Consider the following 13,434-nt stretch of genomic DNA (forward strand, 5'->3'; position numbering starts at 1 on the left):
TGACGAGTCTGGACTGAACAAGCACATGCCTCGTGTACTGAGTGATGAATACCGGCTGATGGGAGAGGAGGCCTTCTAGCTTTAAAATCCCCATACTTTCTAATGCCGTACCGCTTATAAAGCTCAAGGATCTTGAAAAGGGGGGCTTCTCCACATCTGTGACTTGAGCTTGTGCAGTAAGCTTCATGCTTTCCAGAAGAATGAAAGCTCATGGGGAAATGGGAGCCCCAGTGATCTGCTTGTGTGTTGTCTCCTTGTGCTGCCTTCTGAGCTCCGTTCATGTGAAAATGCGGACTTTTCAGGGAGCAGAGCTCTAGGCTCAGAATTGGGTTACTTATGTGTCTCCTCTTCATTACCTGTGAAGAACTGATGCAAAAAAAAGCATTAAATCCTACAGGTCCTAAATCTTGTTATTTGGTTGGCATGAATTTTAGGTGAATGGACTCTGAAACAGGATCAGTGACAGCAAAACCTAAACTGTTAAGAATTAAGTACCTTTCTGTAACAGTTTTAAGATTTAGTAAGTACTGTAAAGGTCTCACTTTTTTTTTTTTTGTTCCCTGCTCTAGATCCAAGACTGGAAGGCTGGCCGCTCATGTCTTCACCTTTTCCAACAACCTTTATCATTGGAACATACATTTATTTTGTCACTTCCTTGGGACCCAAACTCATGGAAAATAAAAAACCTTTTGAACTCAGGCAGATAATGGCATTTTATAATTTTAGTGTAGTAGCCCTCTCTTTATATATGACTTACGAAGTAAGTACTGCTTTTATTTGTGACATATTTTTGTATTTTGTATCTCTAACTATCCTCCTCCTAACATTTAATAGTTATTAATATAATTCCAACTCTGCAATTCTCAAAAAAACCCAATCCTTCTGATTGTATTAATTATATTCCTCCAAGCAGTATATGAAACTGGTTTAGCTGATACTTGAAAAAATAAAAGGGGTCCTACCTAGAAAGAGAGTTTATAAAATATTCTATGTGCCATTATATGTAATTTAGAAAATTGAAAGTCCTTATAATTTATTTAATTTCTCTGGGCTGTAGCAGGGAAAGCAGCTACCTGTTTTTCTTAGTCTGTTGTAATTGTTTCTGTCTTACTGTGGTAATCAACACTGTTTCAAACACTGAATAAGGTATGTTTACTATAGAAAAATCTCCAGTTAGATCTGCCCTTTAAATGACAGAAGTTAACAATATCTAACCTGGGGAACTTCACCCTTAAAAAAAATAAAAAATAAAAAAAACCCCACAACAACCAAAAAACCCACAAAGACCACCAGCTAAGCAAAACAAATAACAAAAACCAACATGAAAATCTTTAGCACTGACTCCTTCTTTTTTTTTTTTCCTCCCAGAAATAGTGAATACTCTTTGTCGCAATAGGAATGTTCAGATTTTGCTGTATTTCATAGCCCAAGCAAACGTTAGGCTTTTAAAACAGGAAAGCCTGATGAGTTGTGTAGGAGATAGGTTGAGTGATGTAAAAATCCATAACCATAAATGGGACAGACTATGTAGAGGCTTTAATTTAGAACCAGTGTTTAAACCTTAAACTAGCTAATGTCTGTTGGGTTGTTTTGGGGTTTTGTTTGTGGGGTTTTGGGGTTTTGTTTTGGGGGTTTTTTGGGGTTTTTTATGTATAGCTATTCAACAGTAGCATTGTGTGAATGATAGCCTTATACATTCGCTTGGTGAAACATCACTGTGCTACTACTAACCCTTTTTGTATTAAATCTGGCTATGTTGCTGTTTCAGGGATTGGCAGACTGGTAATTAAAAGCTGTCAGGTTGTCGTGCCAAATTGGCAGGATACCTTGAATTTTTTTTTTTTTTTAGCTCAAATGGTATAAATTTCATCATCAGTTAGAGTGAACGGCCTGGCATTTCTTTTAACAGCGCTCTACAGGTAGTGCAGCAGCAGCTGCTTTGTATCGTCACTGTTGCATGGAAAGCTCTAAGTGATGGTTAAGAAGCAGACAATTATTATTTACTCTTTGATTTGAAAAAGCGCCAAACGTCCTTCCGTTATTTAGTGATAAGTTTACTTCTGGTTATTGCCCTCAGAAACAAACAAATAAAAATTAATCTTCTGTTAGTGTCTGACAGCAACACATTATTCAATTAATCTGCTGTCAAGGCTCGCATGTTACAATTTCAGGAAAGAATGCATGGAAAGGGTGAAACAGATTGAATCTCTGCTATTGTCTGGCTCCAGCAAAAAGCTGGTTCTTTCCCTCTTTGGATCCAAGCCATTGGGTGGGTGTTTTCATATTGTGCTGTCTTGGTGTTTCAAATCTTGTTTTATTTAAGCAACTGATTCTTTTAGGAAGTTAAACATCTTTTGCAGTCACGGACTGAACCCCTCAGTATGTTAAGAGAGCTAAACCTCCTGTCATGCTTGAGTGGATGATGATGCTCAATGGATGAGAAGCACTTTATAAACAGATATGAGATTCAGTAGTCCTAGTGGCTGACAGGGCAATGAGTCAAGTTTAATATGAACAGTGAACAGTGTTGCCCTTGTGTAATATATTCCAAGAGAAAAGATTAAATGATGTTTGCTACATACAGTCCTTTGGTCATGCATGTGCTCCTGATTGTGAAACTCTAGCTTCTCATCCCTCGTATCAGTGAAAAACTAACTGAATCGGTGGGTCTAACTAGGCAAAATTTTAGAAGCTATGATACTAAAAATATAGTGCATATTGATTCGGTTCTTGTCTTCAGTAATGTTAAGCCATATTTTTGTTTGGCCATGATAACAATTTACAGAAAAAAAATCCAAATGTTTGATTTGGTTTTGTGGTCTAATTTACAAAGTAAGTTGCTATTCCAACATTGGGTTTGAAATGCAGCTGTTTCTCCTTTTTGGTTACTAATTCTGACATAATGGGTATAGGAAGAAAGGTCTTGTCCATAGGTGTGGTCCTAGAATTAGAAATTAATTAATCTGCAACAGCAGAGGATTTTATGGTAGCTGGCCCACATAGAAGTAGATGATTTGCAAGGTTGCTGATTCAACAAGTTCTTAATATTGTTTTCCTCTCCTGCTTAATGATTGCAAAAGTAATCCAAAATTAATTAATTTTTCAAAAGACGAAAAGTAAATCTTTGCCCTTTCCCTTCTCTTTGCTCCAGTTTCTTATGTCGGGTTGGGCCACAGGGTACTCGTTCCGGTGCGATATCGTTGACTACTCGAGGTCACCTACAGCTCTAAGAGTAAGTTGCTAAAAACAAAGCTGAATTGTTGTGCTTCACCAACTTTATTTTTGGAATGCTTTTGATGAACCAAATGCACCACTGTGGAGTGGAATGCGCTAAATGGAAATGCCCTCTTGCATAATGTAGAGCATGTGTGTTAACTGGAGTGGTTGATTGTTAGGGGGAAAAAAAAAAAGACAGCATATTTTCTGGCTTGTCCTTCTTGGTTTTAAAATACCTTCAGGATTAAAGTGTTTTGTGTTTTTAAAGAAAAAAAACAATAAAATGATACATTTATGTCAACCTTGTGGCATCACTTGTCCCAGTACTTTCTTTTTATACAGTTATTTGCTTTTCCTGCAGCTGCTCAGTTTTATTTATGACTTTTATGGTTTGACAGTTTCTGGTTTTCACTCTTGCAGATGGTACGAACTTGTTGGCTTTACTACTTTTCCAAGTTCATTGAATTATTAGACACAGTAAGTATTTGTAGCCTAATAAAAGAAGTATTGATATTTCCTTTTCACAGTAGAAGAACTGGTGCTGTTGGGGACTGGAGCATCAATTGCTCTTTATTTAGCCCTCCAACCTTCAATTATTGGAATACTATCAAGGTGTTTACCCTTATTATCATGTCTTCTCATATTATTGTCCCATTACACTGTCATTCCCTGATTATCAGCAAAAATGTTAATGAGAGAGCTCACCTTTAAAAAGTCAGGAAGCCCTGACAACATGCCTGCTTAACAGCTGAATGCAGTAACTTGTACCATCAAAATGCTTGTCTCTACACTGCGGATAAAAAGTGGTGTTGACCATGTTGAATTTTTTTCCACATCATCTTCAGATTTGTATCTTCCATACTCAGAATGTTTGCATCAGCAGCTTTGAATACAGCATAAATTGCCATACCTACCTGCTCTAAATTCCTTAGTATGCCTTTGTGGTCATGACTGTAGATGTGTTTGATATCAGACTGGCACTGTAACCTGTTTCAAAGGAAGTCTGAGAGCAATGAAGCAGAAGGCAGACCTCACTCAGCACCAACACCCATCTGCCTTCCCCTCTTCCCAAGGCTGGCACTTAGCAGGGGTGGTTCATCAGTTCTCAAACCAGCTTCTGAGTGTTGGCATCAGATGTGATTTTGTTTACCTTGTTGTGTGGGACACAGTAGTGGTGTGATTTGGGAGCTGACTCATGAGCTGGCTAGGATGTTCTACACCCTGCGAGCAGTGTTCGCCATCTAACTTTCATCTGCAAATACTCATGGTTCAGCATGGGAAGATCTTACTGACTGAGCCAGGTGGAATGGTAATGGAAGGGCCAGGAATGCTGAAACTGGAAAAACCTGACAAGTTTAATCTTCTACTTATGTCTACTACCCACTGGTTAGACTGCTCCTTTCTAATTAGTCCTGGGCCTGAAAAATTATTTTAAAAAAAATTTGTTTTGTTTAAATCCACGCAGTCAGGTATCTGTTTCTCAGCAGCTTTTTGGTATTATTGCAAAAGTAGTTTCTTAGCTGTATTTAAGTCAGCTGTTACCAAAAGTTTTCCCTGACACACCAAGACATCTTTTCTTCTGTGTTCCTCTGCTTGCCATCTGATACTACCCTTCGCATGACCTGACTTTTCCTTGGACAGTTTCCTTGCTCTGTCTTCCCTTAACACTTCCCCTGATGTCTGTCCTGTAAAATGTGGCCTATCAATATTGATTGAGCACTTACTTATATCATGCCCAATTTTGCCTTTTTCCATGGGTAGCTAAGTCAGTGTTCTTCATAAAGCGCTATCTCTAACTTAGTATTTTCTACTGTCTCTATCTGATGCTAGTCCTTTGGTTAATTTTCTTACATGGCCTTGCCTTAGTTGTTCAAGGGACTTAAAAGTTGGTGCTTCTAGATACTTCTGAATCCAAGCAAGTCCATCTTACACTTTCTGTTGCACACATAGGTGACAGCTCAACCTTGGACATTAGCTGTCAAAGCTTGCCCTGGCTTTTGAGATGCCACGGGTGGATCTTACGTACTGGTTAAATTAAAAAAAAAAAAAACAAAACAAAAAAAAACAAAAAAAAAAAACAAAAAAATTCCTGTTTAAACAAGCTAGTCTGCATATCCAGAGCTTCAATTTCCCTTCTTGTCTCAAGACTTCCACTGAGAAGAATTTTTAAATGTATAGTAGTGAGCAACCAGCACTGATGCATACAGTTTTCTGTAAGTATGTTGGACCTGATTATCTCCTGTAACTTTCTGTTCATTAAAAATCTGTTTCAGATATTTTTTGTGCTGCGTAAGAAAAACAACCAAGTCACATTCCTGCATGTCTTTCATCATTCCATCATGCCATGGACCTGGTGGTTTGGAGTCAAATTTGCTGCAGGTAGTGGAGTGAGAGTTCAAGTTGTACATATCTTCTGGTAGTAAAAGTTAACTATGCTAGACAAAAATATTTAAAGAACGGAATTAAAAATCTTGCAAACATCAACGTATTTAGATGTCTGCAATATCTCATGGAACATCTGAGATCACCATAATTATTTAAACGGGTGGGGAATGCTCGTTTCTCCTATTTGACATCATTTTGTGCGGTGTTAGTTTCTCAGAGCGGAGGAAAAGGTGCAGAAGAGAGGACTATAAATAAGCAAAGATAGTTACTACGTGAAAAAGATGTGACTGCAAAATCAGAAGTGCTAGGGAAAATGCATGAATCAGATAACTGTTGAAACTACTTCAAAGCTGTTTGACCCCTGAAATGTAAGAATGGAGTTGGAGGGGTGGATGCTCTTCCCTCTTTTTTTTTTTTTTTTTCCTGTTTAAGAAGGCTTTCAGGCTTTGTTGCAGTTATTTTAATGGCTCTAGGTAGCGTAATTGCGGTTTCTTTATATCTAAATACTTTGGCTGTCACAAGGCTACAGAGTATTTTATGGACTTTACTTATTACAGGAACTTACTTGAATTGTGCTGAATTGAAAGACTGTGTCCCCTTCTAGCTTACCTTCGCTCTCTCCTTGCCTGCTCTGTGTGTCCATGCATGCATCTTCCTGTGCTACATTGTTAGTGTGCACCACTAATGAATACAGCTGGCCATGAGAATACACTGATAAGCACCGAGTGGAGAAATGCAGTCATTTAGCAGCCCATCTCTAGGAGGGTGTGGGGTATTTTTGGGAGTTCCTACCAAGAAATAGGTTTGTTTTGTACATGTTTCTTCACTTGTGTTCTCTGGCATGTTGTTTGTTTGGGTTTTTAGGTTTTTTTGTGGGTTTTTTTTTTTTTACCTCCCAGAAACGTGGGGATGAATTGAAGAGAATCATTGCTTATTAAATCTGATCTGTTAGTGTCAAGTTTTATGAATACAAAACTAAGACCTGGAGGCAGTCCAGAAGACTTGTAGATGGGATTTTTTGTATATGTCCAGTGGGCATATTTTCATAACATATAAAAGGATATCCTTCTGCTGTATTTATTGAGTTTCTGTTACGAGGCAGCTGGTGTCGTGATCATGTCTTTCTCAAATGCTGCTGAGTAACTGGTATTTTAAGTTAATGATGAAATTGTAAATAGTTTTCTCAGCAGACAGTTCAGTGTGTTTATAGATTTGAAAAAAAAAAAAACCCAAACCAAAGCAAAACCAAAAAAACCCAAACCCAACAAACCCCTCCAGCAATTCCCTCTTCCTCAACCTTGAAAAGTTTCCATTTATAGGTGATTAACTTTATGCCTTTTATCTGGACAAAGGATCAGTATACCAGCTACAGGCTTCTGATTTTGCATCAGATTCAAATGTCCCATGTGCTAATTCAACAAATACTTTCAGCAAAGTGTGCAAGAACTGTTTTGTCCTCTGCTAATAATAGTCCCTCATATTCATGCAGAGCTGTGTTTATTCCTACAACTCTACTGCTTATCTTTATACTAATCTTCCCAAATATTGTTCTGTTTGATAACAAATTGTTTTCCAAGAATTTCAGTCCTGCTGGTGATTATCTTATATTCAGTTTCATCACTGTTTGTCCTTCCAAATAGTGGCATTGGTCAAGTTTTCAAACTCTTGTTAAAAAAACAGTAGGTTTGAATGGAGATGCAGATTTTTCTCTGACCTGATATTAACAGCAAGTTGTAAAATGGTGCTGTTTTTTGGAGCATGTTTTTCTGCTGTTGATAAAGCTGGGGCTTTTTTCTTCTGCTTTAACTATTTATTTTTTCTTCTGGCTCTTCACTGTGCGAGCCAAAAAAAGTATGTACATTTGAACCGTATGAACACGGGAATTATTTTTAAAAATACAGATAGCTAAGTTTCAAAGCAACTTTGCAATCACAGCTGGAAGAGTTATGATGTATCAGGCTGAAAGATTAGTGTGAGGTACTAAAATAGCAAAATAAGTTTTGGTTTTAACTTGAATGATTCTTAATGGATATTTTCTTTTCTTCCTCACTAAATGACTGCGTTTGTCGTCTTGTTTTCTTCCTGATGCTCAGCATTTTCATGTTTCTCTTAAAAATACTTTGTCTGCCACTTCTTGGATCATTTTTACCTATAATTTCTTATGTTCATTAAGATAAAATTACTTTCATCCAATGGAAAAGGAAATATTTCCTTACTTTCTTTGTGAAATGTTAATATCTTATCAGTTTCAGTGAGGAGTTTGCTCCAAATGGGGCTACTTGTCATGAAATTTCCTTTTCACTCTAAGTATGTTTTTAGATGGAACATGGATTTGTGAAACCCTCACTTAATCCATGAAATCAAAAAACTTAATGTCTGAAATTGTGATTTCCCTCCCCCCCCACCCTCCGGGAATCTGGAAATCTGTGTTGAGGAGAGAATTACTGCTTATCCTCCAGAGTGTTACGAAGTTCATCATGATGTTTAGAAGTGTGAAACAGGACTAACACTGTGTCTGCTCAGTTCTCTGCATCTTCATCATGTATATGTGTTAATTAAAAAAATTTAAACATTAGTGCAAGGAACAAAAAAATCTGCTAAAACATTTTACAGATAATTAGATCAGCTAGGTTTTATTGCTGGTTTGGAAATGCTTAAATAAGCCTTTTCAGAGGAAGGAAACTGATAGGATCCTATAGAGTTGTTGTCAGCCCAGTTGAGGTTAAATACCTTGAGGGTTAGTCAAATTCTGTATGTTTTGTGGTATGTGTTTTTCCTACGCTGACTCAAAACAAACTACTAGGACCTGAGGTGGCTTTTTAAATACCTGATGCAATAATACTACTCTGTTTTGATTTTCTACAGGTGGTTTAGGAACATTTCATGCTTTGCTGAACTGTATTGTCCATGTTGTCATGTACACCTATTATGGAATCTGTTCTTTGGGACCAGCCTATCATAAATACTTGTGGTGGAAAAAATACATGACAACTATACAACTTGTGAGTAATTGTCTGTTTGATGTGAACACCTCTCAGAAAGCTGATTGTGGCTAACAGGCTTAACGCAATACACATGTACTTTTAGCTATGTTCATGTGTGTAGCTTACAGCTGGCACAAGGCTTGCCCACGTTTTAACCAAGTAAAACAAAAGTTGTGAGCTCCCCTCAGTTACACACTTAAATCTGCTGACTGCAGTGTTCACTATAATCAGATTTAGACACCTGAGCTTTTCAGTTACCCAGTACTTGGTAAATATATTTACAAACATCATTGCCTGTATAGAGATGATTAGTATTTAAGTTTACACCAAGAAAACATAATTGAAATACAGATTACATATGGCACTAGTGGTGAGGAAAGGCAAAAATTGGTATTTCTCTAGAATTTCATGTCCGTTCTTTTATGGTAAATGTTTGTTTAGAGAATTTACTTCTCTAACTCAGAGCATTAAAAAACACTCTTGCAGTAATTACATTGTGTTTTATCAGCCTTTGATCACTTTCAAAAGGTCACTGCTCTGGGTGCTTTTTCATGCCTTTTTTTTTTTTTTTTAATAGACGAGTTGTCAAAATACAGCTTCTGCTTAAACAATTAGTTTGACCTGAGCAAGGATGCTGATGGAGGAAGGAAAGGAGCAGGGAGAAGCAGCGATAGCTGTCTGCTTGCACCAGGTCTGCTTCATGTAACCATGTGTAACTCTGAACAATTTAGCTTCAATATTATAACTTGAAGTCTCTTTGTCTTGGAGGCACTACCAGTGGATTATTAACTTGGGAGTTCACATGGAAATTTTTTTTTTTTTAAATCCTCCATTAAATTGTTTTTTAGGACCTGCAGACCTTTGTCACATGCTGGTGTGCATGGAAGATGGGAATTCATGTTCATCAGTTCTATGTGTTGCCTTTTTTTTTCTGGCAAATTTTTCTAAAGGAGCCTCCTATTTGTCACTGGTCAAACACTCTGCCACCTCCTTTCTTCTCTGAACTGAACAGGGCAGAATCCCAGTCTCCTAGTATGGGTTTCTCAGTGCTGCTCAGAATTCAATTTGTCCTGGGACATCTCTTTTCTTCACTGAAAAACACTTTGAGTAGAGTAACATTTTGGGAGAGGGGCTGTAAAGGTGCAGTCTACCTCCTGCCACCCTCCAAACCCCCTTCTGTTTTTCTGTATGCGAGTTATGCTGATTCTTTTTAAACTTCTGTGGTAAGTTTGTCATTTATTAAAAAAAGTGTTTATTTTCTTTGACTTTTTCCTCCAGGTCCAGTTTATTATGATTACAATCCATATAGGACAAATCTACATCATGGATGATTGTCCCTACCAGTATCCAATTTTCATGTTTATTATTTGGCTATATGGGTCTATGTTTTTAGTCTTGTTTCTCCACTTCTGGTACCATGCTTACACGAAGGGACAAAGACTACCAAAAATGGCAAGAAATGGGATCAGCAAAGATCAGTGAAACAAACTGTTGTCTCTGAAACCAAAACAGTCTATACCTTGAGGTGGAAACTTGCACTACTTGACAATCAAAATATTTAGGTGAACACGCTACACAGTGTATATTTTCTATGTTTTCGTCCAAAACAGAATTTGTATTTTTACTGTAAGTTATTTGGGATTCAGAATTTGAGAGTTGGGGGAAGCACCATGGATCTCTTGATTTAAAAAAAAAAAAGGCTCTTTTTTTTCCACAAATTATTTATGTGTATCCTATAAGAAATCAATAGATACATGATCTCTACCTAGAAGATACATGAAAATAAAGATATTGGGAGACTTAAAACGTGTATGATGAGTACTGAGTACTTTGAACACTGAGGGGTGAAAAGGTTGCTTCACCTTAAATGTTAGAAGTTGCTGAGACTGTAAGCTGCGTTTATTGAGTAAATCTTCCATAAGGACTGTTTATAGACTCTAAAGCTTATTATTAATATAGTTAATACATAAACATTATTACATGAGTTTACAAACCATTACTTTAAAGAAAGGAATATATGTTAATGTGTCAAAATATGGTGTTTCATTTGAAGATTGTAGATTTTGGATATACTGTCTTTTACTAAGATAATTCATTTCATGTTCTACTCGAACATTATTCTAAACATCAGAAACCTAATTTGAGGATTGTCCGAACTGTCTTGTAGCGTAATAATCAAAATGTCTTACTGATTGGTTCACCCAAGTAGCCTAATATACTTGTTATCCAATGTATCTATGGATATATTTTGTTATCTGTAGTCTTGGCTGTTTAAAGGGGATAAAAAAATCTTTTCATTCAATAGCCAAAATCTTAGCCCTCAATTAAGTTTTAGAAAAACGTTTGATTGAAGCCTAAATGTCACCCAGCATGACTGTACTCTGCTCTATTTCCTTCCATTTTCATTATCTGGTGAAATACATGCCTAGAAAGATTCTGCTGTGTTTTTCATGGTTATTATTGCTTGCTTTTAACAAATCCAGTTTAGAGTTTCTCCATTAATAGCACCAGTTACTTCCTCTGGAACTAGGAAAAAAATATGTGCCATTCTATGAGCTGCCCGGAGTGGGGGAGCAGTGATGAAGGAGCATGACTCTAGTCCATGTAGAATGAACCAGTATGTTGTTTCCCATGGCTAGGCAGATTATAACGGTCATGCGTGTATAGAAATCAAAGGATCTAGCTGTTTGTGTGCAAGTTGCTTTTATACTGTGTGAGTTTATTAAGGAATTGGTGCATGCAACAGATTTGTAAATGAGGATTTAAAGGTGCTTAAATTAATATTACCATTAAAAGTACTGTTTTCTGTTATGTTCACTGCTAACAGAAGCGAAGCTTGCATTATTTGCTTTGTGCTTGATCTAATCTGTGGGATTTTCAAATACCCAAACCTTTGAGGCAGGTTTTAATTGTCTCCCTTTTGTGCAATTCCAAGAAAGTAAGCTTTGTTACCTGAATACTTTTATGGGGATACTGACATTTATGGTGCATTGTTAATGCTAAAAGTATTTAAATTTTATTTTCAACATGAGTTGCAAATGATTCCTTATGAGATTAAATAAGTCTTCTTTATAAAACAAATAAAAAAAATTGTATTTTATGTTTCCATTATTTAATCCCTGTAGCTATCAACTGTCATGTCAGATTGAGATTAGATCCCAGATAGGATTTGGGTGGCTTGAGATGTGTATTGCATCCATAATTTTACATGCTCAATGCTGAGTTTCTGTTCCCTGTCAGTGCGTGCGGAAAGGTGCTTTAGCACAGGATTCAAGATAGCTGGGATGCTGATCAGCGACCCCACACGTCTTCAGTGGGACATGTAATTACTGACTCCATAAATATCAACTCCTGCCAGCCTCCAGCCTGTGTGTACACCCTGGGCTTCCAAAGTAGGGGGTCATCTCCTAAGGAGGGACTTGCTGCTGGGCGTTTTTTAAGACCTGAAAAGGATTTGCCTCTGATAATTATTTTTTTTTAATGGTGCTTATTTTTTATGTATAATTACTAACTAAGCACTGATGAGTTGAATTGTCTCACTTCCTTCATTTAGGCCTTCTTGAGCCTGCGGGTTCAAACGTATTTGGGAAATGCAGGTCTTCTGGGGAAAGACTGTAATAGTCTGTAGCGTAAGCTGGATGGAGCTACTGTCTGCAGCTTCTGGAGGAAAGTAGGCATTACCCTAGTACCCTGCAGCTGGGTGTGAGGGTCTGTGTACTTGTTTGTTGGTTTGGGACATAGGTCTGCAACTGATTCTTCCAACTCACTTGGGCTTGAGGAGGTTCTGAGGGTATACATGGTCAAAACGAAGCAGTTCTACACATGGACAGGTGCTGAAAAGGAAGGAGCCAGGAAAAACTTTTAAGTCCAGCAGTTGTACAGCAGCCAATTGCCTCCGGAGTCAGTTGCTTGAGATTAAGAATTAATAAGCAGGAGCAGAAACTGGAGACGCTAATCACACAGTGGGCTGTCAGCAAGTGCCATTTCAGATGCCTACCGCATAATTTCTTGCGGACTGGTTTAGTTATCTGTAAGTTACAAAGCATTTGAGGAAGGAGAATGTGCTGTTTCAGCAAATTGTATGGATATATCCAGAGAGGTTGGATGTAGTGTTGAATGACGTCAGTGCAAAATGTTTCTAAAACCCAGTCCTTCCTGCACAGTGGTGCAGCCTGTGAGAATCACACTGTCTCCATCTAGGCAGTTACGTTTTTCCCTCTGTAAATGCTGTGCAGCTTGCATCAATACGCTTGGCACAAGCTGCCGCACACGGGGTTGAGGCAGGAAGAGGAGGGCAACAGTCAGCAAAATCGCTAAGTTACAGCGGGTGTCTAGTGCTAACGAGGGGAATGGGGTTGAAATTTTGTGTCCCTTAGATTTGAGGGAGGAGAAGCAACAGTATTGCTAGCTATTTCTGTCCTAAGATGAAAAATGGGGTATTGTGTGGTTTCTTTTTCCGCTTTGGTAAATGAAGGAGAAGGCTGTGCTCTGTTTCGGGGTGGCGATTCACCCAACGGTATTTCACTGACACGGTTTGGCGGTTTTCCAGGCCTGAGCCCGGACCCCTGTCCTGAACCACTCCCTGACCGAGCAAGTACAAACAACACCGAGTTAATTTTTGAAACGCGTATTAAGTCGTGCATCTTCTGGGAACCCTAAATGTCCCACTGAAGGGGACCCAACCCAGAGACATTCCCGCGCTTCCTGCCCGCGAGGGGCCGGTTTCCCTCTGGTACTCCTCCTGTGCAGGGTCCGGCGTCCAGTCGGAGCGGCGTGGGCACGCATCGGAGGCTGTCGGGTGGTCCGCTCGTGGGGCAGAGGCACGCGAGCCTGGGGAAGGGCGGGAGGG

The 13,434-nt window shown here is 38.3% G+C and overlaps 1 protein-coding gene across 1 annotated transcript in view; it reads left to right on the plus strand.

The window, feature by feature from the left end:
- ELOVL7 (ELOVL fatty acid elongase 7) overlaps nucleotides 1-10,073 on the plus strand; it is a 12,056-nt gene extending 1,983 nt beyond the window's left edge. The window contains exons 2-7 of the mRNA XM_010149779.1: nucleotides 570-760; nucleotides 3,152-3,232; nucleotides 3,637-3,693; nucleotides 5,490-5,595; nucleotides 8,467-8,603; nucleotides 9,864-10,073. Coding sequence (XP_010148081.1) covers nucleotides 570-760; nucleotides 3,152-3,232; nucleotides 3,637-3,693; nucleotides 5,490-5,595; nucleotides 8,467-8,603; nucleotides 9,864-10,067 — 776 coding nt within the window. The 3' untranslated portion in view covers nucleotides 10,068-10,073. The remainder of the gene's footprint in view (nucleotides 1-569; nucleotides 761-3,151; nucleotides 3,233-3,636; nucleotides 3,694-5,489; nucleotides 5,596-8,466; nucleotides 8,604-9,863) is intronic.
- The last annotated feature ends 3,361 nt before the right edge of the window (nucleotides 10,074-13,434 follow it).

Source organism: Eurypyga helias, unplaced genomic scaffold (genome assembly GCF_000690775.1).
Source record: "Eurypyga helias isolate BGI_N326 unplaced genomic scaffold, ASM69077v1 scaffold16924, whole genome shotgun sequence".
Lineage (NCBI taxonomy): Eukaryota > Metazoa > Chordata > Aves > Eurypygiformes > Eurypygidae > Eurypyga > Eurypyga helias.